General features: G+C 42.8%; 1 protein-coding gene across 18 annotated transcripts in view; it reads right to left on the bottom strand.

Annotated features, from left to right (window-relative positions):
* DLGAP1 (DLG associated protein 1) overlaps positions 1-24,140 on the bottom strand; it is a 1,249,429-nt gene that overhangs the window by 141,567 nt on the left and 1,083,722 nt on the right. For all 18 annotated transcript variants that reach the window (XM_067699609.1, XM_067699614.1, XM_067699612.1 and 15 more), the window contains one exon: positions 23,421-23,661. In XM_067699609.1, coding sequence (XP_067555710.1) covers positions 23,421-23,661 — 241 coding nt within the window. The remainder of the gene's footprint in view (positions 1-23,420; positions 23,662-24,140) is intronic.

The raw sequence follows: 24,140 nt of genomic DNA on the forward strand, positions 1-24,140 counted from the left end.
TGGGGCACGAACCCGTGTCCCCTGCATCGGCAGGCGGACTCTCAACCACTGCGCCACCAGGGAAGCCCTCAGTGTAAATATTAATGGTGCCTTTTTCACTCTCCAAAGGGACCCAGTTTCGGCCATACATTAAATGGCCACCGTACATTTAATACCAGTCCCCGAGCACATGGGTGATGAGCAGAGGTGGGCGTTCTGTCTTCACACTCAGGTACAGCACTGATGCCTCAACGGGCATGGGCCGCATCTCTTCCCTTCACCCTCCCTGCAGAGTTCACACAGCAACAGCTCCAGGGCGAGGACAGATGATGGAAAACACGATAAAAATTCTCTTGCTCAAAGTGCTGGCAGGTATGAGAACCTAAGTGGGCTCTGAAGATGTCAATGTTTATTCTGACCATTGAGGAAAAGGCCCAATGAAGGCAGTATGTGTGACAGCGACTGGTGTTATGAGCTGGACGCAGAGAGAAACAGGAGCTGACGGAATGACGGGATACAGATCGGAGTGCTACACCCATCCGAGGAGGATGTGAGCTTACCAGGGACAAGCAAGCAAGAAACGTTGGGAGCAACGAAGCACTCGAGTCATATAACCTGGCGGAAAAATCCCCCCCACGAGAACTTGATAGTGAGGTACTCGTAAGAATCTAGAGGATGCTGGTACCACTGAGTTTAGGAATTGGGGGAAAAGAGGAATTTTGATATGAAATTTAAGAGAAGACCCGAGTTCGGAAAGAGAGAAATGAGCCATCACCAGGCATTACGGATGACGTTGTGGGTTAGCTCCATGGGACTGAGATGGAGAGACGGGTTGCTAAAAGCCTGATGAATTAGCAAGCAGAGATCTAGCATCTGCCTGCTGGCCTCTTATATACCCACGCATCTGAATACCCACCCCTCTGGATATGGTTCGTATCTTAGGACTTCACGGCTCTGCGAGTTCTCTCACTGCAACTATGTGTCAGTCTGAGAAAAGAAAAGGAGAGAGACGGTGGTATTCAGGCTTCGGTCTCTGGAAGAGCACTTTGTCACTTGCTTTTGATGGAGACAGAAGAAAAGAGATCCTTATACATGTGTATATATCGTGCTTACAATGATGCATTGTAATCACTGACATCTTTGTTCTCCTGCACTGCTTGTTGCATTTCTGGAAGGTAGGATTCCTATCTTCCGTGAAGGCAAGGGCTGTATCAGTCTGATTGAAAGGGGCCCTTTAGAGCCCTTTGACCACATTAAAGAGGCACAGAAACAAAGTCCTTAAAAAGGACTTAGAGCAGGGGACCCTCACGGAATGAACAGCCAGGCCCTCAATCTCCTTTGAGATTCCGAATGGCATCGTTCAATCTGTGAGAAAATGGCAGAAATACCTTATATGACTCATTCTTTGTAATTCCTGAGACAGAACACAGATCTGACGTGGTAAAGCGATGCCTTTATTGTCAGAGCTGCGGATTCACTAACTTGAAGATTATACAGGGTCGTCTTAACTCATTTAGCCTGAGAAGTATTGGGGGCGGCTGAGTCCTGGCTGGTTACCCCAGAGCCCAGGATCCCACCTTACTGTCAAGGGCCCTCCCCCTCCAAGGACACCTTCAGGAAGGGCAGAGGGGAAGGGGCCTCTTTGTGACAGGCATCTGGACTTAAATGGCTTTTAATCTTGCTGCCTGCTCTCCAACAAGAATTCACAAGGAAATTTACAAGTTTAAGGAATTTAACCGTAAGGGATCTAAAGCTTGGAAATGTGGAAGGAACAAAAGGATACAAAAGGACCCCAATGAGCTTTCCCAAAGGAAAGAAAAAAAAATCTAAAAAGCACACTGGACAGTACTTGCAAAGGGGACCTTTCACCCTGGACCTTTCATCCGGAACTCAGATAGGGCATTTTTTCTTTTTTTTTTTTTTTTTTATCAGGTGAAAGGGAGAGAGGAGAGAGGGACCAGCTTTTTTTAAGTGGCGTAATGGGATGCCTTCAGCCACTTGGGAAGCTTCTAGTATGTTTGAATCCACTCTCCGGAGAGAATGGGATGCAGAAACTGTACAAAGTCTATTTGTTTAATTTATCCAACAAATATCTATTAAGCATTTAGTCTGTGCCAGGCAGGCATTGGGTATACAATGATGGGAAAACATAGGTAGCACATTTTCTCAAGGTGTTTATAGCAAACGATGGTCCGTGCTATGAAGGAAATGCAACCCACAAGTAAACTCAAATCCAAATCCTGGCTTAAACAAAATTAGAAAACTGCATTGTACCCTGACATCTATGCCAATCCCCCGACACCTTCCTTCATTCTGGGCCGGTCCATTCACCCTCCAACCAGTCACCAAAAAATACCCCTTTAGAAGCCCTTGACTCCAAGGGATGTATTTTAGGAATCCTTCCCTGTACATGGACGAATCAAGAGCAGTACTGAACCAACTCTTCTGATCTGAGAAGCTCCATTTGGATGTAAACTGTACCGTTAGCACTTTTGAGCTGGAACTGAATTCCCAATGAGATGCCTGAGGAGTTCAAAGTTACTGCGCGTGTCAACGTTCTAAAATCCTGTAATAATTCAGGGAGACAGATTACACCAGGGTTTTCAGCCTCTTTTCAGTCTGCAGAGAACATGTATATTTGCACCCAATCCTAGAAAATTCTGCCACTGTAAAAGCAATGCAAAAATTGGGCATTTTGCAAATGGCATTGCAATGAAAAGTGTTGGTTTCCATGCTAGACTGGGCAGTCCTCCAGGCAAGGGTGCTTTCTTATCATGTTGGTGTTCCTGCCCCTGAACTCAGATTTGGCACAGAGAAGTGTTTTCTGGACCGAAGGATCAGACAATACTAGATAGTCCTCTTTTCTCATTTCCACTGCTGCCACGCTTCACTGGTACATAAATCAGAGGTAGGTGGTACGAATAGCAGGGATGCTGTCCTGCCTCTGAGATCCAAGGGAACCTTCCCGGGATAGACCCGAATCTGGGTTTTTTAGGTAGATCAGCACACACACTAAAGCTTAAGTCCACTGACAGTGAATCACTGCTATCCCTCTAACACAGGAGAGGCAGCACAGGTGTTTTAAGTAGTGTAGGACAGACAGCTCGGGGCATGGAGGGATGCTTCTGTGGGCAGTGGGCTCTCTCCACGAATACCCTATGGTCCTTCATTTTACACTAGGAGAGACCACCTACCCTAAACCAAGACCATCTCAAACTGTTATCTTCCCTACTCTCACCAAATCCCTGGTTGAGAGAAGGTATATTTAGGAAAGGTGATTTGAAGGGTTTGTGGTTCATTCTTTCTTTTGGTGATCCGAAAACACTCACCGACCTCACCACCCCCCTCCCCGCCCATCCCACTGCACCCCTAGCTCACAGGCCCTGCAGGGGGACATGAGATTTTTTTTTCTTTATCAAAAGGGGGCATGGGTTCAAAAGGCTGAAGATCATGGTCTGATGGGTTCACATTGTTTCCATGAGGGTCATGTCTATGGGGAGAGAAGCGTGGCTCTCATATTCATTCTGCAGATCTTTTAAAAGCATCTGTTATAGATGTCCCTGTTCTAAGAGCTGGGGACATAGTAGTGAATAAGACAGAGAAAGTCGTCTAGAATTAAATGACAAATACCCAAGTAAATATTGAATTTCATGACCCCTAGCAGTAAGTGAAGAGAAAAGAAAGCATAGCAAGGGATAGGAGAGTGCCACGGGGCAGGGCAGGTGGTCCTGAGACAGAGCCCAGAGGGATGAGGATCATGGGGTGGATGGTGGCGGGGGAGGAATCCAGGCAGAGGCACCAGAGCCTGAGGCAGGAACTTGCCGAGGTTCAGGAGGTCAGAGCTCCTCATACGTGGGTCAAAGTGCCCTGTGAGCAGCTAATAGCGTACAGGTGTGCCAAGAAGGCGGCATGCTCAGGCCGGAGGACAGCCGTGATGGGATAAAGCTGGGATGTGCTGTGGACCAGGGGTAGCCAGAAGGCCGTGTGCCTGGGACAGAAGAGGGCCAAGAGGCGGGAGGGGCCGTATGGGGCAAGGCCTGGGCTGTACGTCCAGTGAGCTCAGCCCCTGCTTGTAAGAGGGTAACACAAAAGGAAGTAGAACACCAACCAGCGTATCACATTTTCTTTCAGGAACTGACATAAGAACCGATAGCTGGGGGGGTCTATAAACGCCACAGCCCCATGCCTCCCATAATGACTCCAGTGATCAATTCTTTCATCATAAAAATGAATCAGATCATATCACTATGAAGTATAAAAAGTGAGTTAGAGAAGAGCCAGGCGAAATGTTTACGTCCAATTGGTCTACTGGAACGAAAATGAAATGTAAAACAAAGAAAGGAGAAAGGGCCACCCAGGTGAGATAGACCTGAAAAGCGGTTCGTGGAGCCCACGCAGACAATCAGCTGTGTTGACTGGGGTTGAGAGGCAGACCTAAGCCCACCTGGTAGTGATGATGCGGCTGAAGGATGGGCAGAGGGGCTGAGCACGGAGAAGGACGTGGAGGTGTGCACTGTAGGGTCCTGACAGGCGGTCCCTGCGTCCCGGTCAGAGGCCTTTTTGGTGAGTTCACGCTGGGTCCGGGGCGGGTGGGGGGAAAGGAAGGACCGGTTAATGGCTAGAAGTTTCGGTTTTCATTCTGCTCTGTCCTAAAGCCTGAGGTTGCAACCCCAAATGGGCATTTACTAAATGGGGGATCTCAGTGTTCTTACTGCCCTCTCGGCCCCTCCCCATCTCTTGGTGGGTGACAGCAGGGTCTGTGGGGGTCTCAGAAGGGTGGCTTCTGAGGCACCGGGCGGGCTGGACTTTGGGGGCAGGGGAAGTGATAGGCGTGGGGCTGGCCCCCTTTTCCTTGGTCTCCGTTTCACATGGAAAAGGCCTTCAATCTCCTGTGTACCCAGGGTTTCCCATGGGAAGGTCTTACCCTGGGGCTCTCCTTTGGGAAATATCTGACCACCTTATTCAATCTGTTATTAAGAGCTTATAACTGCCTGGGGTGTTACTTCCTTCGAGTAACAACAGGCTGTGATTTTCAGCAGGCCCCCTGAAGGGAACTAAAGTTGGGGTGTCCAATGGCAGGTGGGTCGGGAGCTTGTTGGCAAAGGCTTATCACATCTCAGGCTTCCCCTTTCAGTAACTGCCTGCCCACTGCAGCTGAAGTCGTAGGGGACTGGGGCAGAGGAAAAGGGCGGGCAAAGGAGGCGATGACAATTTTAGTTAAAATGCTTAAGTTGCCACCCTTTGCAGCTTGCAAAACTACACGTTTGTGTAGCAAAGATAGAAGAAACTCTGTCTCAACGGGACCAGTCCTCTTACCATCAGCTCCCCAGTTTGAAAGCCAAACATAAGAGAGTGAAGTGGTCCTACGACTTTTCTTTTCTTTCCGGAATGATCCTTCAGATGTGCTCAGATTGATGGGGGTGGGATGGGTAAAGAGAGGGCTGGGGTGGGGAAGGTACAGGGAATATTTCTGAAAAATCAATTATCGGCATTTAGAGCTGCCAGTATCGTCAATGAATCCTCATGAAACAGTGCCTTGGTGACCGATCAGACACTGGCTATTGGGAAATCTGTACACACGAGGCAGAACCTGAACCACCACCAAATACAATCAGGGTGAATTCCGAATCAACGTAATTCGGCCAGTTCTCCCCCTCCCAGCTTTTCCCCACCATCCACCGCTTTATCAGTGGAGTTTGGCACAGCTGCAACTGATTGAACTTCCAATCACCTTTCCCAGAATATTTACTAGGCACCGAAACTGACAACAGCTGATATTTACCGTGTTAATATCACGAAGATTAGGAGGAAGGAGAAATAAGGATGAGGATGGGGTAAATCCAAGATGCGTGGGGTTGGGAGCCTGTGGACACATAAGTTCAGACAATCGAGGGTTATGCAGTCATTGGAAAGGTTTGTCAAGTTGGGGGAGGCTTTAGCTGAAAAGGTGAGACGCGTAAATTTTCCAGTAGCTTGTTAGGAGTTAGAAGTATGAGGCTGTGCAAATTGCCTTTGGGGATAAAATGAAGGCATATGGTATGCGGTAGAACATGCTCTGTGGAGGGAGAATTGAGCAGCGAATTGATAATTATGTTTTCGCTCACATTTTTATTCGCAAAACTCCGAGTTTGCTTTTCGTCTTTCACTTGATCATAACCTTCAGTACATAAATATTTGGTGGTTCTTCCTCTGACACGCAGCGTGACACGTGCAATATACAAAGAGCTGCCTGGGAAACAGAGCATACAGGAAGCCTGGCATCCTGCAGATGTTTAGTGGGCATCCACAGGTCCACATTTGCTCCAGGCACATTCCCAGGAAGTGTCCAGGAAGCAGAATTGATCAATATGCCTATTTCATTAAGGCTTTAGTTATTTGCTTGTGCCTTTTCGTCAGACTATTTGGAAAGAGAGAAAACGAGCATATGGGGCATCCAAAAATAAAAGGTTTTGACGATGATTTACCATTCTGAGTTACACAGAAAAACATAGGCCAGCAGGCGGGGACACTATGAAGATTCTGCCCTATTCTGAATCGTCCAAGTGCTTCTGGAGGTGTGTTAACATCAGAAATAGCTCCTTAAGAAAGAACTTTATCCAAGGACCACAAGTTTCTTAATCTCCCCTTGCTCTTTCAAAAAAAAAAAATCCATAATTTTGATTCAGAACCAGTTTGAGGGGAGAGAAGTGTGGGTGTCTTGTTCTGTAATGTAATCCTATTAAGTCTTTCTTTGGAAGCAAAACAAAACCATGTGTGATTTTCTAAGATGGTTTAGGGCTTCCCTATTATGTAATTGAAACCCGGAGGAGTGTATTTGGAATGGACTGTTACAAACAGACACACAGGTTCAAAGAGTCCACTGGTTTTCAAACAACCAGAGGCTGTAAATAGGTGGGTGGAGGTACAAGCCCAGAAGGAAGGCTGCAAATGAACACACACAGTTATCGTTAAAGATCATGGCGGACTTGTAAAGCACAGGCAGGAAGTAAGCTTCCTCCACTCGTCATCTGGTTAAAATCCTCCTGTTTCACGTATTCAGCTTGAACGCTGTATAGATCTACTACCAGGTTGAAAGGTATGAATTAACGTATACAGGTTTTAAAATTCAGTAGATAACAGCAGAGTTATCTCTTTCACTCCCTAGATGAAGGCTTCACAATGCTTCTGATGTAATTAATGTGTTCTACACAATAACGGTTGGGAATCGCCAGCCCACAGTATTAATAGTTTTGTCCAAAGCCCTGTGACCATGTGAACGAAGGGAACTCAACTGCTTGTTTCTGGACCTCATTCGTGCCGTGTTCCCTTAAACAAAGTTCCAGGAGAACATAGGTGAGAAGAGAGAGAATTGGTTAGCATGGCAATATTCACCTTTCCTAAAGTTTCCCCTTGAGTTGTTGGAATGGGTGAGAAAAGGCCAAGTGATTTTGAGTTCTCTCTGGAAAAAGAATAATGAAAAGAGGAGGTGTAGACAAAGGAAAGGGTTTGGGAAAGGAAAAGGCAGATGCTGTGATGAATGCCACCAATGAGCCCAGTGATGTTCATTTCCACAGCCAGCAGACTGCTGTGCTGAGGGTCACAGGAATCCCCCAGAGCACTGGCCTTTGTCTTGTGGCTTTGACACTTCTCATGAAGCAAGAGTTCTTAATTCTTTTTTGGTGTAAATTTGTCAACATCACTTTCTTTCTTAATGAGTAAGGATGATGAATATCTTCCGGGACTCTGCACAATTCCATCCAGCACTTCACTGTTTCTACTTTCTAAAGAGTTCTCGCCTTTCTAGAAACACTGTTTCTACTTTCTAAAAGTTCTCGCCTTCCTCTGCTGTGTTAGATCGTGGTGGTGGCAGAAACCTCTTCTCTCCCCATAATTGCTTGGGGAGCTTTTCTGGCTGGAACACAGGTAAAAGCTGACAGCGTGCCTCTGAGCGTTTAGCTCTGTCAGCATAAGAACTACAAAGGCATGGATTTACGCTTCCAAAGACCCCTTAAGCTGGTTCTATGTAGCTTTAGGCCTTTGTCCTAAACGCTCTTCTCTTCAAAGACCACCTGCAACTGCTGTTTGCAAATGAACTGCCTCTGACATCTGAAGGCAAAAAAGAAAAACTACAAAATCTATAGAAAACTCACTTGCTACCCCTATGAGGTGGGGAAGACAAAGCAAAGGATCCTTCAAAAATTTAATTTAGGGTTTAATTTAATTTTAAAATTTAATTTAGTGTTCCAAATGGAGCCCTAACCCTGAAATGTTAGCTATTTCTGTTTTAAAAATAAAATTCATTTTCTGTATTATGAAAGTAAAACATGCCTACTGCAGAATATTTGGAAAATAAAGTATAAAGAAAACCCCAGGGCTTCCCTGGTGGCGCAGTGGTTAAGAATCTTCCTGCCCATGCGGGGAACACGGGTTCAAGCCCTGGTCTGGGAAGATCCCATATGCCGCGGAGCAACTAAGCCCGTGCGCCACAACTACTGAGCCTGTGAGCCCAAACCACTGAAGCCCGCGCACCTAGAACCCGTGTTCCGCAACAAAAGAAGCCACTGCAATGAGAAGCCCACGCACTGCAACGAACATAGCCCCCACTCGCCGCAACTAGAGAAAGCCCAAGTGCATCAGCGAAGACCCAACACAGCCAAAAATAAATAAATAAATTTATATATATAAAAAAAGAAAAACCCACACTATCTTTGGCTCCAATAGCAAAGGTAATCACTGTTTACCATTCTAGTGCATTTATTTCCTCCCAGTTTTTTTTTTTCCTGGTTGCAATTTCTTAACATAGTTCTGCACTATGTATGCAGGTTTGTGTGTACACAACACATATACAAACACACAATTTTGGACAGTGCTTCAATGTACTGTAGATTTCTAGCTTGATATAATATCAGAAGTTCTTCCCCTAAATATTATCATAAGCTCTTTCTAAATATACTTTTTATGGTTGGCATAATAATTCATTGAAGTGAATGTTCCATAATTTACCTAACGTTTCCCTACCGGTTGACAAATGTTCACCACCAACAAAGGTGGTTCAGATCTTTCACCATCATAAATAATGTTGTGGTGAACATCTTTATAAAATTTTCTCTGTGTCAGATTGTTTCTGCAGAACAGTTTCATTGAAGGGAAGTAGAGATCAAAAATAATGAACATTCAAAAAGTTTTTAGAGATTTCAACATACCGCTTGGGTTGTATCTTATGGCTTGGATGGGTGCAAAGAGTGGGAGTTTTGCTGTTTTTTGGTTTTTAATGGAGATTCAAAATAAGGAAGAAATTCCATGTTCTTAGCACCTTTAGGGCTTATCAGTATTTTTTCTGGCCTTTCACGGTACTTTAGTACTTTGGGGGCTGAACAATAATATGCATTTTAAGAGAAAGCTAGAAAAAAAGGAATCAATGTTGATACAAATCTTTTATAGATTTTCTCATAGTTTAAAATTTATTCCAGAGATGGGATCAGCATTCCATGAAGTCCCCCTTATTCAGCTATTCATGGGTTAAACAGAGATTTGAGGCCAGGTCAGGACTGAGGCTAATAATATTAGTATAATTTTTAAATTTACAGATAAGAGAGGGAAGAGGTAGGGGTGTAACCTCCATGGGGCTTTGGCTAGGACAAGGTGGGGAAAGAACATAAAGTAGAAACTAAAAGCCTAAGAATAAACGGAAGCCTTTATTTGCAGAAGTTAACATTTACCAGTCTCCTTGAGTCTCACTATTTCACCCATTTTGGGAAGTCCTTTCCCCAAATAAAAAATGATTGAAACTTTGTTTCTCAAGATGGTGTGCGAGAGACATGTGACCATCCCACTCTTTCTAAAATGAACTGGTTTATTTTCAGGTGCATGAGAAAAAAGTAAAGAACTTTCTGCTTCTGTATAGATGTTGGAGTCATCGCAGAAACTTAGAGAATTCAGTGAAGTAGAAAATTTCCTGAGGAAATCTTACATTTGCACCTATCAATCAACTATCAACAAATATTCATGGGGGAAATCTTATATGTGAGAACTGTAGCTTTGTGTTTTGAAGGCTAATTGCTGAACAGGTGCAAAGCGATAAATTAAGTGGTATTTAAACTTTTTAACCTATAGTTTGGGTCACAAGGTACTAACAAGACCTTATACCATGTAAGACTAGTAGAGACCTCAAGACTGCCGAAGGCCCAAGTTAAAAGCTTGCATTCTTTTGATCTAAGCAATTAAGAAAGTACTAAGGACTTGTGGAACGTGGTTTTCTTTTTTTCTGATAGCTATTTATATTTTAGGTAACTCATTTTGATTTTATTATTTAAAATTTTCTTATTTTGAACTTTTTATTACCTTAGTTACAAAAGAAGAAAAATTTTAATTGAAGTATAATTGACTTACAAGATTCTATTAGTTTCAGGTGTACAACATAGCGATTTGATATTTTTATATATTACAAAATGATCATCACAAGTCTAGTTACCAACTGTCACCATGTAAAGTTACTACAATATTGACTATATTTCCTATGTTGTACATTACGTCCTGTGACTTATTTATTTTATAACTGGAAGTTTGTGCCTCAATCTCCCTCACTTATTTTACTCATCCCCTCACTCCACTTCCTTTTGGCAGCCATCTCTTTGTTCTCTGCATCTGGGAGCCTTTTTCTGTTTGTTAATTTGCTATCTAGATTCCACATATAAGTGAAATCATACAGTATTTGTCTTTCTCTGTCTGACATTTCACTAAGCATAATACCCTCTAGATCCATCCTTGTTGCAAATTGCAAGATTTCATTCTTTTTTATGGCTGAGTAATATTCCATTACACGTGTGTACAGCACATCTCCTTTATCCATTTATCTGTTGACGGACACGTAGTGTGCTTCCATATTTTGGCTATTGTAAATAGTGCTGCAATGAACATAGGTGTGCATATATCTTTTTGTTTTTTAAAAAATTTATTTATTTTATTTTTGTTTATTTTTGGCTGCGTTGGGTCTTCGTTGCTGCGCAGGGCTTTCTCTAGTTGCGATGAGCAGGGCCTACTCTTCACTGCAGTGCGCGGTCTTCTCATTGCGGTGGCTTCTCTTGTTGCAGAGCATGGGCTCTAGGTGTGCGGGCTTCAGTGGTTGTGGCATGTGGGCTCAGTAGTTGTGGCTCACAGGATCCAGAGCACGGGCTCAGTAGTCGTGGTGCATGGGTTTAGTTGCTCCGCAGCATGTGGGATCTTCCTGGACCAGGGCTTGAACCTGTGTCCCCTGCATTGGAGGCAGATTCTTAACCACTGCACCACCAGGGAAGTCCCAGCATACATCTTGTTGAATTAGTGTTTTTATTTTCTTTGGAAAAATACCCAGAAATGGAATTGCTAGATCATATGGTAGTTATATTTTTAATTTTTTGATGATACTCCATACTGTTTTCCATAGTGGCTGTATCAGGTAACTAATTTTTAAATGAAAAGAAAGTTTCTTTTTTGTTAACTTTATTTTATTTTTTTTGGCTGTGCTACACGGCTTGTGGGATCTTAGTTCCCCAAACAGGGATTGAACCTGGGCCCTCGGCAGTGAGAGCATGGAGACCTAACCACTGGACAGCCAGGGAATTCTGAAAAGAAAGCTTCTTTAAACATTCTTTTTATTTAATGGGATACAGTAAATGTGCTGTCAATAAAACTGGAAAAGATATCGATGCAGCTGCCATCTGACTTGAGCAAACACATGGCAATTCCAAAGGCTAAATAAACAGAGAATGTCTGGCGTTTGCACTACTTTTTAAGACACGCTGTGCTTTATTAAAATGCCACTGTGACAAATGCCACTAAAGTCATCCTAGATGGTTCGAAGGACAATGGATATGCTGTCCTTGAGCATTTTTTGTCTTCACCTTTTTCTCAATCAAGATTGTTGAGTGTTTGCTTTGAGTGGTTGAGTATTTTTAAAGAGTGTACAATTTATCCCATAGTTTGCAGAATGGTGAGAAAAAATATTTGGACAGGACTGGGAAGGAGGATACTGGACTCTGACAGTGATACGGCATTGAGCACAGGGTGCAGAATGAAATGTAATTTTGGGTGGTCGCCCCTGTGTGAACGTTGGGTCACGTTAGGTGGGGCATCTCTGTGTGTGGAAAGAATTGTTTCGACGTTTGCCAGGCAGAAGAAGTCGTTTAATAGAGATTTAAAAAGGATAGTGCCAGCCCACGCATGTCCTCTTCGAAGGAAACTCTGCTCAAACCATGCATTGAAGAAGTCGTGGCTCCTGGGTCACAGGAGTCCCAGAAGGATGGGAGAAGGGGGGTGGGGATGAAAAAGTGGTCATCGAAATAATGGCTGAAAATTTCCCAAACTTGGCAATTTGGCAAAAAAATATGGGTAAATACAATAGGCTTTCTCTCGCCTCCGATATTTTGTACATTATATTTGACGTTTGAAGCAAAAAGTATAACGTTGTGTGATGTGGCTCTCAATGTATGTAGAGAAAATATTTAAGATAATTATAAGTGAGAGAAGGCAAAGGGACTTGTAGGGAGGTTAGGTTTCTATACTTGATTCAAAGTGGTAAAATGTGGACAAGAGTAGATCTTTGTCGTGATGGTATGGTTCTGTATCTCGAGTGCAGTGGTAGTTGCAAGAATCTGCGCTTGTGATAACTACCCATCTACATTGTGCCAAAGTCAACTTCCTGGTTTTGATATTGTATTGTTATCTACGATGTAACCATTGGGGTAGACTGAGTGAGGGGTATAAGTGACTTCTGTACTATCTTTGTAATTTCCTGTAAATACATAATTATTTCTAAACAAAAAGTTAAAAATAAAAGATGATGGAAAGAAGTTCCTTGAAAATGATGAAAGCCAACATTTCATATCTCGTCATAATTCTCTGGCCGTCATCAACATTTTGGAAGAGAATAAGATATTTTAGAGGCAAAGCAGTGGATGACATGGACTCACTGATTTTCTTAAATTATATAATTTAATTGTGGGGGAAAGTATGTAATGGGATAAGGATATCAGATGAAAAAGCAATTCAAGGTTGGATTTTAAGAGGCAAAGGACGGTAATCCTACTCAGAAATTCAGAGTGAGCTTTTGATTTAATCAGATCTGATATTCTTTGTCAGGGATATACCTGTAAAGTATAAAACTGGTTCAGCAAAGTTAATTTTAATAATATTACATATCCCCTTGAAACCATAAAACTGAAAAAATATTGTAGGGGTAAACACTAATTAAATTTTGACAGTTTTTTTGTATTTTTTAGAGACAATTTAGACTAGTTATTTTCTTCTGCAAGTTAAGTTAGAAGTTATGAGTATTCTCAGTAATACTGATAATTAATAGAAAAGCATAAAAAAGAGCCACAACATGGATACAGCTAGAGATGATCATACTAAGTGAGATAAGTCAGAAAGAGAAAGACAAATACCATATGATATCACTTATATGTGGAATCTAAAATATGACACAAATGAACCTATCTATGAAACAGAAACAGACTCACAGACATAGAGAACAGACTTGAGGTTGCTAAGGGGGAGAGGAGGGGGAGGGATGGCGTGGGAGTTTGGGGTTGGTAGAAGCAAACTATTACATTAAAAAAAAAGAAAAAAAAGAATGGGTAAATAGCAAGGTCCTACTGCATAGCACAGGGAACTATATTCAATATCCTGTGATAAACCATCATGGAAAAGAATATGAAAAAGAATGTGTACATGTGTATAACTGAGTCTCTTTGCTGTACTGCAGAAATTAACACAACATTGTAAATCAACTATACTTCAGTTTAAAAAATGGCACTAAAAAGAAAAGGGTAAAAAAGAAAAAGTTATTTTGTATGCTGGTGGAATTTACATGTCAGCAGGACACCAGCAGATGGCAAAGAAAACTTTCAGTGTTAATAGTGACATGATCATTGCTTTCTCATTACGATAAATATAAGACTATTTGTTACATAATTGCTAATATAGTAAAATCATGGTACTATTCATCTTGGTCTTCTCTCTTTTTTAAGTAAGGACACTTGGCAGCAGTAAAGGGTTACCCTGAATGCTTGACAGAAAGTCAATGGCTAGAGGAACAGAGAGAAATACAAAACCTCGGCTCTTGGATTTATTTACTAGCTGGAGCTGTGTAGGGTTGTCCAAGTGCTAGCATTAATCACACATATGGTTTTTAGTTACTATCATTTTACTATATTTGTTAAAGTTCAATACTAATTGGATCAGACAACGTTGGACTTACTGAATATGTTCACATATTCCATTACAAAACAGTGTCTACGGAGGTATCAGAAAGAGAAAAAAGTGAATTTTTGGGTTCTGTGTTCTCAGGTCATTAATTTTTTTGAGAAATTTCCCATAGTCACATGAAAGAAGTCTGATTTTCTAATTTGTGTTTTCTGATTGACCTTGGTAACTGGGTTGTGAATGCTGAACCCAGCTAAGAGACCAGCCAGATCAGGATTAAATTATCATAGTATTTTTTTACTTAGTGCAAGGTAGAGACCTCTGATGATTTCATCAGCCACAACACAGACTTTACCACCTGCTTACTTTACACGTGAATTGGTAAAAATTCTTTTTTCCATTCAGTGCTGTCTGACAGCACTATAACTAGATCAAGGGTTGGATATTTGATCTTTTAAATCCACCTTCATGTCAAAATGACCAAGTATAATATGAAATTTTAAACCCAAAGAGTATTTTCTTCTTTGAGGCTTTTTAAAAAAATTCATTGTCATTTCTCTTTCTTTTTTAATCTTTAATTTCACTTTAAACAGATATTCCAGGGTTAGACAAACCAGCATGAAAAACCGTGTCACTAATATGTGATCAAAACAGTTTCTTTTAAAGAGGGATTTTCAGAAATTTTAATGGAAAACACAGGTTTCAAACATGGCAGGAACTAAATGAATATTTGTGGGAAGAAAAATGAAAGGAAAGAGTTCCTGGGCCTCTCATTCTGTAGACAGATTTGTAATATATTAGTTCAGGGTTTACTATACTTTACTAAGCATTTATTGATGAGTAAAGAGAATTTAAGAGCCTGTTCTGTCACTTACTAGCTTGGTCCAGCTGTTTAAACTCGCTAAGCCTTAATATTTTTTCCTGCATGATGAAAACGATGATATCATATCCCATACGTGTCATAGAGTATTTGTGCGGATTACACAAGATAATCTATGCAACTGGTTCATAATGCTTGTCAAGGTGTACGCGCTCCAAGATTAGCCATTATCATTATTATGAAACTAAGCGAGATTGAGAGATTAAAATTAAAGTCAAGGTAGAGGCGTTCTGATGTGTAATTTACATAGTGCTTCCTTATCAATGATCTCATTTGAACCTCACAACAACGCTAAAGGCCGGAAGACCCTGGGGCCCCATCACTATTGGCCCTGTGACAGCCTCTCCGATGCTCAAAGGCAGATTTGAGGGCTGTCTACGGTGCACGATATCTCCAGGCTTGGCACTTTGGTCCTGAGAGGCGATTTTTTTTTTTAACATTTTTATTGGAGTATAATTGCTTTACAATGGTGTGTTTCTGCTTTATAACAAAGTGAATCAGTTATATGAGAGGCGATTTTTTAAAAAATTTATTTTATTGAACTATAGTTGATTTAACAATGTGTTAATTTCTGCTGTACAGCAAAGTGATTCATACATATATATATATTCTTTTCCATTATGGTTTATTACAGGATATTGAATAGAGTTCCCTGTGCTCTGCAGTAGGACCTTGTTGTTCATCCACTCCATATACAATGGTTTGCATCTGCTAATCCCAAACTCCCAATTCATCCTTCCCCCGACCCCCTCTGGCCCCCTTGGCAACCACAAGACTGTTCTCTACGTCTGTGAGTCTGTTTCTGTTTCTTATGTAAGTTCATGTGTGTCATATTTTAGATTCCACATATAAGTGATATCATACGGTATTTGTCTTTCTTGGTCTGACTTACGTCGCTTAGTATGATAATCTCTAACTCATTCCATGTTGCTGCAAATGGCATTGTTTCATTCCTTATTTATGGCTGAGTAGTATTCCATTGTATATATATATACTATGTCTTTTTTATCCATTCATCTGTCTATGGACATTTAGGTTGTTTCCATGTCTTGGCTATTGTGAATAGTGCTGCTATGAACATAGGGGTGCATGCATCTTTTTAAATTATAGCTTTGTCTGGGTGTATGCCCAGGGGTGGGATTGCAGGATCATATGGCAACTCTATTTTTAGTTTTTTGAGGAACCTCCATACTGTCCTCCATAGTGGCTACACCAGTTTACCTTCCCACCAACAGTGTCGGAGGGTTCCCTTTTCTCCACACCCCCGAGAGGTGATTTATATGCAGCAAAACCACTGGAGGAGATGAAAGCAGAAGACACTCTTCAGACCCTCTGTCTTCCTCAGTGTCGACAGGACTTTTGCATTTTATGACTTCATAATATTTCTACTTAGAGTGCAGAAGAATGTCACCTTAAGGGCCCCAAAGAAGAAACGTTATAACCAAAATTCTTCCAAAAGTCATCACTGTCAGTTTTCTCAGATATAAAAAACAGAGCAGTTGCTTCACAAGAGGCATAAGTTGTACTACAAATCCTGCCTTTTTTTTTTTTTTGGTCTAGGCCTTCTAAGATGGGAGGAAGTGGACATCTCCACAATTCTACTTGGATGTTTGGAGAAATTCAAGGAAGGGAGCCTCATAAGCAGAGGGACAAGGAACCAGTCCAGGCAAGATCTGAAATTTATTACTTGTTCTTATCTTGAATAGAAAAGAAAGTCTCTTTGTTTAAAAAAATTGCTGTCTGTCCTTTGGACTTCTGAACTTTTCCCTCATTGCTTTATAAAAACAACCTGTTAATTAACTTTGCGCCTGTTAGAAAGAAGTGAGCTTCCTCTGAACTCTAAGGATTCTCCGTGAATTTGTAGAGCTGAGGCTCGAACAAGCAAAGGGCTATGGCTCACCTGGGGTTTTATTCTGACTTTGCCTCCAGCTAGAAGCCCACCACTTTGGGCCTTAGTTTTCCTACCTTAAAATGGGTTTGTGGATTAGATCAGGGGTGGCAGCCTCTTTCGGTAAAGGGCCAGAGCGTAAACATCTTTGGCTTTCTGTACCATACGGTCTCTGGAGCAACACACAGACAATGTGTCAGCAAATGGATGTGATTTTGTGCCCATAAAATTTTTTTTACAAAAATAGGCAGCAGGTTAGATTTGGCTCATAGGCTGTAGTTTCAGACCCCTGGACTGGATGATATAGAAGTTTCTATTGCTAATATTTTATCATTTAACTTGTTTTAACAGCAACGCTATTTCCCTGGGAAAGTCGCCTTGATTATCCAAACTTTTTAATTATTTATTTTTTATTTATTTATTTTTGGCTGCATTGGGTCTTAGCTGAGGCACGTGGGCTTCTCTCTAGTTGTGGTGCGAGGGCTCAGTAGTTGTGGCACGTGGGCTTTGTTGCCCCACGGCATGTGGGATCTTAGTTCCCTGATCAGGGATCGAACCAACGTCCCCTGCATTGGAAGGTGGATTCTTTACCACTGGACCACCAGGGAAGTCCCCAAACAGTTGTTGAGTATGGAGTTTGTGAGGTACTTAAGTATTTTTTTTTTGCTAATTACTGCAGCATTATTCATAATAGCCAAGATATGGAAACAACATAAGTGTGCATGGAGGGATGGATGGATGAAGATGTGGTATATAGAGACACAATGGAACATTATTCAGCCACAAAAAGGAGGAAACCCTGCCATTTGTGACAACATGGGTGGACCTTGAGGGCATTATGTTAAGTGAAATAAGTCAGAGAAAGAGAAATACTGCATAATCTCACTTATATGTGGAATCTCAAAAAGCTGCACTCTTAGAAACAGAGTAGAGTGGTGTTTACTAGGGGCGGGAGGATGGGGCAAAGGGGAAGACAGTGGTCAAAAGAACAAACTTCCATTTAGAAGATGAATAAGTTCTGGAGATCGAATGCACAGAACCGTGATCATAGTCAACAATACTGTATTACATTCAAAGTTGCTGAGAGACTAGGTCTTAAATGTTCTCACCACAGAAAAGAGGCGATAATTATGTGCTGTGATGGAGGTGTTAGCTAACACTGTGGTGCTAATCATATGAATGAATCAGATCAACTCATTCTACAACTTAAACTTACACAGTGTGGTATCTGTCCAGTTTTAGCATCCGGGTGATGGTGACCTCATAGAATGAGCTTGGGGGTGTTCCTTCCTCTGCAATTTTCTGGAATAGTTTCAGAAGGATAGGTGTTAACTCCTCTGTAAATGTTTGATAGAATTCGCCTGTGAATCCCTCTGGTCCTGGACTTTTGTTTGTTGGGAGTTTTTAAATCACAGTTACTTAAACTTACACAATGTAATATGTCAATTATATCGGAGTAAAACAAGTATTTTTCTGCATCTTCTCTTACCTTTTTTTCCTCCATTATTGAATGCCTAGCATGTGTTATAAATGTAAATTACTACCTTAATGTTATTCTGCTTAAGATCTTGTGTGTTTAGGGTTTGTTGCTGTTGCTGGGGGTGGGGTGGGGGGAAGCAGGCTGTATGGGATTGGAGTGTAGGATGCTGGGAGGTAGGTTTGGTGTGGTCTTCTAGATGGGATGGCTGCCTGGGTGTGATGACCCAAACCTGTGAGAACTCCTGGGACGTTAGCCCCGACCTCAGGTGCTCAAAAAGGTAACTGCTTCTGTATCTGGAGCTGGGAAAGTGTGTGAGGTTAAGATTATGGAAGAGCGTGTCTCTATTTAAAGAAAAATGTGATCTCTCTTGTTAGAAAAATCAAACTGGAAAACATGCTGTGATCACCATGGCCCCCAGCCACACTCAAGAGGGCAAAGTGTGTTGACTCCCTGCTGGAGGGCCCTGGCTGCTCGCCAGGGTGACGCTCTGTCCTGGGCCCTCGCTGCCCTTCCTGGGGACTCCGTCAAGAACAGGAGACCAGTTCAACCCCATCCATTTCTAAGAGCTTCCCCTAATAAAAGAATATAGCACACAGGCCAAACTCGAGGAGCAACAGGGAGGCATATACTTATTCTTTATAAGTATTATATTATTGCTACATAAAGCTTCCCTCAAAAACTTGTAGTTTCAAAGTGAAAACTTCTTAAAAGACCAGAGAAGACCATATATCATGACAGTCTGCCTGTTTCTGTCAAAGGGTATTATTTTAATTCAAATATTATATTGGCTTTTAAAATCATGAAAAGCAATACGTGCTTATTTAAAAAATTTCCCTCTGTCCATACCCACTGACCCTCCTGCCTACTACTTGCTGGGTAACAACTACAAGCGATGCCTTTTGTCTCTGCTGACCACGTGTGTGTCTGTGTATCTGTATGAGTAGATCCATTGATGATGATACACTCTTTCTGCTTATCCAGGCCCCTGATGTCACCACATTGAAGTCTAGCTGCAATGTGGTAATGCCTTTGATAGATCCTGGATCTTAGTGTAGGAAGTAAAAAAGAAACCTCAGCCTTAAACGCGTACAATTGCATTTGCATATTCCACAAGGAGGCCAGTCGAAGCCAATACTCTGAAGTGGAGGTCTGGGTCTGCTTCTAGCACCAAGTTCTACTTTTACCTAAAATATTCAGACGATTGAGGCAAGGGTGCTTGTTTTCCCACAGTCATAAGGCTAACTGCCCTCTTAAAATTTTTACTTTCCTACAGTAGCTCTAATCCTCACCAAATAGTCCCAGGTGCAATGATTATGTAAAAACTTGTTGAATCTATTAGATGGAGAGATTATCTGCGTGCTTGAAGCAGATGTTATACTGAGATAACATAGGACTGTATCATAGTTAGATAAACCGAAAAGTCAATAAACCAAAAGAAGCATAACTATAAATCACTCCCTAACTCAGCTCCTAGTTGGTCCCCAAGGCTCCGTTAATCCTTGATCATTTTACTAGGGCTCCTTAGGGCCATTTAGAGCCAAGCCCATCTTCCTGATTGTCCCACGTGGCAGCAGACACTGTTGTGGACCTTTGTCGGTGGTGTCATTTTGCTCATATAAAGAATGGACAAGGCTGGAGGAGAAAAGCTTAATAGTCTATTTTGTTGAAAATTTGAACAATTCAAAATGGGCTGACACAAAAATCAAAGACTCGGAATGCGTACTGTCCTGGGGAGAAAAGGTATAGCTATTCACTGCATTTGACAAAAATGAAGCATTGTTTTTTCAGGCAAAGCGAAGTTTAAGACTTGGAATCTGTTGTAAATGTCCCAAGAATAATGAGCAAAGGAGAAATCTACCTCATGTCCCAACACGGATGTAAATTTGACCTGTGTACATGGGGAAATGGTTAAAATTAGAGCAAAGTCAGTTCCTGATGAACACAGATGAGCGCACGCTTTCAAAAATTAGTAGGTCCTATGAGAAAGTAGATTTTCTATGGAAGGAAACCAGTAGAAGAAAATATGATGGTACTGACATCACGTGACAGAGAAAGGGAAAATTGTGTGTGTGTGTGCGAGAGAGAGAGAGAGAGAGAGAAGGAAGGGGGGTAAGGAGGAAGCCCAGGAATTATGAGAGCAGTAGAACGAAGGGCACAGAATCTTATTATATCCTAAGGCGACTTTTTAAAAAGAACCAATTCATGGCATAGAGAAATTGTGAAAAGTGGTATTAGAATTCTAAAGGCCTTACTTAGAAACTCCTGTAATATTTAGCCCTTAAATTGTTTGCTTACTTTTCCCCGACTGTAAAAATGATATATCACAATGTTGACTTGGATGATGAAGGGTGAGGTCACCGGCTGCCCTGTACAAAAATCTGATCTTTTATGCTTCACCGTTCCCTGTGACATCTTCCTGACCCTAACCCCCTGCGGCTGCAGCCAAGCCTGGAGCCTTCCCATCTAGACGGCTGCAGGTGGACGGGGTCCAGGACTTAGGACAAGGCACGTGGAGCCCAAGATGGAGCAGTCGCTGTCACCTTGGTGGTGTTTTCATTTATTTCTTTTATTATTTGGCTGTTCTCCCACATAGGGCCTCTGGCTAAAGCCCCTCCAATTTAATTTACATTCTATTTTATTTTATTTTTTTGGCTGTGTTGGGTCTTCATTGCTGCACGTGGGCTTTCTCTAGTTGTGGCGAGCAGGGGCTACTCTTCGTTGCGGTGCATGGGCTTCTCATTGCGGTGGCTTCTCTTGTCGTGGAGCATGGGCTCTAGGTGCGCGAGCTTCAGCAGTTGTGGCACGTAGGCTCAGTAGTTGTGGCTCTAGGGCTCTAGAGCGCAGGCTCAGTAGTTGTGGCACACGGGCTTAGTTGCTCTGCAGCATGTGGGATCTTTCCTGACCAGGGATGGAACCCCTGTCCCCTGCACTGGCAGGCAGATTCGTAAGCACTGTGCCACCAGGGAAGTCCCTTAATTTACATTCTAAATGGAAGAGCACAGGACGCCCTCCCAGGCCTTGCTCACTTCCTTCTCTGATAGGCTTGTCAGATTTAGCAAACACTGCAGACACTACAGATAATTCTGTCGTATAAGTAGGTCCCATGCAATATTTGGGATATACTTACACTACAGAAGTATTCACTATTGATCTGAAATTCCGATGTAACTGGCAACCTGGATTTTTATTGTTTGGACTCTGCAAACCCCCAGAGCAGCTGGGAAGGGTCTTAGGAAGGTCAGAATAGCGCATTTGGGGTGAAAAGCACAGTACAAAGAGTAAGTAAGTTGTCTCTTAAAGGACGAAACACAAACGCCTCTTAGTTGATCTGAAAACAGCCATTCTGGAGTCCTTGTCACTTTACCCCCAACACTGCTCCCTGCAGGGGTGGTGGAGGTGGAGGTGAGCCAGTAGCCCTTTTCCTTCCCTCGGCCCTTCTGGGCAAGGATCTGCATTTTGCATGTTTAAGGAGTAACTACAGCACAGAAGAGTAGCTGGCGGGTGATGAGGCCGCTATACAGAGAACGGACCAGACACGGAAGAGGACTGGGGGGAGTTGGAAGTAGGGTCAGGGAAACAAGGAAACACCAAAGACACAGTGAGGAAGCTAGAGGCGCAGGCAGACCTTCAAGCCACACTTAGTGCACAAATGTAAACACACATAAATATGCCCATGAATGAATTTAAAAATGTGTTCATTTTCTGAATCAACCTTATTTAACTTATTAACCTCGTCTGGGCTGTTCCTGTGAAATTTCCTAGTGTGCAGGAATGCACACCCCCCATCTCTGGTGGGAGACAGCCAGCCAGGGCCAGAGCTGCTGGGCTCTGGAGGGGCTGCTGAGCCAGGGTAACGTCTAGAAGCATCTTTCCCCTAATCCTGAGATCCCAATTTGCATTGGTCCAGAAGGAATGCCTATTGTTTCACCTCTAATGGTTATTTGCAAATTCTATCTCAACCCCGTCTCTCTAGTTAGTAGGATTTTAATTCAGGTTTGAGAACCTATTAATTCTCAAGCCTGCAAAAGTGCTAGGCTGAATGATAATTACATTTGAGGCACCTAGAACAAAACCTGAATAATACAATAGTCTAGCACAGACTCCTCCTTCTAATTAATTTATCCTTATTTATCTTGACTCTTGGTTTGATGATCTTTTTGTAGCATTAGTCTTTATTGGAGTAATGCTGAATTCCGTCAGAGTTAAGACTAGTTAACTATGGAGGGGATTTTCTTCTTGGACCCAGATGTTATGGAAAAAAAGCACCCCCAAACCCATAAAACACACGTACACTGTCACACACAATCCGTGGCTATGTTCCTAGGTAGGTCCAGTGTCATGGTAACCAGTTAAGCTCTTCTGTGCCTCTCTGACTAAAATCAGATCAAAAGACAGTGTAGCAGCGTAAACCTGAACTCAGTTTAGAGGGAAAAGTAGGCTCTGTATGCGTATAGTTAGGAGGTTTTAAAATGGTGAAATAAATCTGCCTTCTGTTATAAGGAAAGAAAACTCATAAAGTGTACAATCAGTATTACTGCATCATCCGTTTCTTATTTTCTCACAGTGGTACTTCAGGTCTTTTGGGAGAGTCATTTTGTGGATCTCTTGGAATTTAAAAAGCTTTCCAACTCTGTGATGCTCAACAGTCAGGGTATCTGATTCCTGGAGGGGTCACACCCCTAAAAGGCAGGGCCTGATGATGGAGAGTAGGAGTTGGGTGGGATGAGTGTGCTGGTCCTAGGATGTTGTGTGGGTGTTTTGGGAAGATCTTCCCCCTGTGCCATCCCTCTTGGTCCCACAGTTGCAGTCTCCTCTGTTGATACCAGAGATGGAGATGGAGGAAGAAGGGGGTGCGTGGATGTGGCCGGAGGAGGCTGGGGATAGAGGCGGGCAGGGAAGCAGACGCGCTGCCTCGAGGGCTGTGGGTGGGGTTTGGTGAAGGGTGACCGTGTGATAACAGCGAGGGGACCACGTGCAGTGTCTGGGGGCAGTCGTGCCGCCCCCCGGGCGCGGGGCCAGCTCTGCCCACTCACCCGTGCTGCTCTGGATGGTCCTCACGGTGGTGGTGGTACGCGGCGGGGAGGAAGACCTCAGCGACACGCACTCGTCGTCCTGCGAGCAGCCCTTCTCGATGGCGCGCACGTAGCTGTGGCTCCGCATGCGGAAGCAGCCGGGCATCGGCAGGTCCAGGGCCTCCACTGCCTGTGACTCCAGCTCGCTGAACACCGACTCGCACACCGACTCGAACTGCCCGTTCACCTCCATCTCGCTCACCTGCGGGCGAGACGGGGACCGTAACACCGCGCTGCTCCGGGGGAGAAGCCACCTCGCCCTCGGAGCATCTCCAAACTGCATCCCCCAGAAGAACGTCCCGTCCGCTTACAGTAAACTCCAGCGCATTGTATTTCCTCTACCTGACAGACTTATAGTAGAATGGTATCTAGTTTATGATCCCAAATAGTCAATTAAATTCTAAAGACAAAGAACTTTGTTTTTAGAATGCAGGGAAGCGTGGCGCAGGGAAATCTTACATCAGGGCACGCCAAGGTGCTAATTCTTCCTTATTTATAAATGCAAACCTAGGGGCCAATTTTATAGGCCTAAGGTCAGAGTTTGTATATTTCAATGGGGCTGTAATTTTAGCACAAACGTTTCAGAAACTAGTATTTTTATTGTGCCTTTGGAAGTGACTAGCTCGTCAAATAATTTACATCGACTGAAACTTAATTTACTGCAAAGTATAAAAACAGGCC

This window comes from Pseudorca crassidens, chromosome 12 (genome assembly GCF_039906515.1).
Source record: "Pseudorca crassidens isolate mPseCra1 chromosome 12, mPseCra1.hap1, whole genome shotgun sequence".
NCBI classification, from domain to species: Eukaryota; Metazoa; Chordata; class Mammalia; order Artiodactyla; family Delphinidae; genus Pseudorca; species Pseudorca crassidens.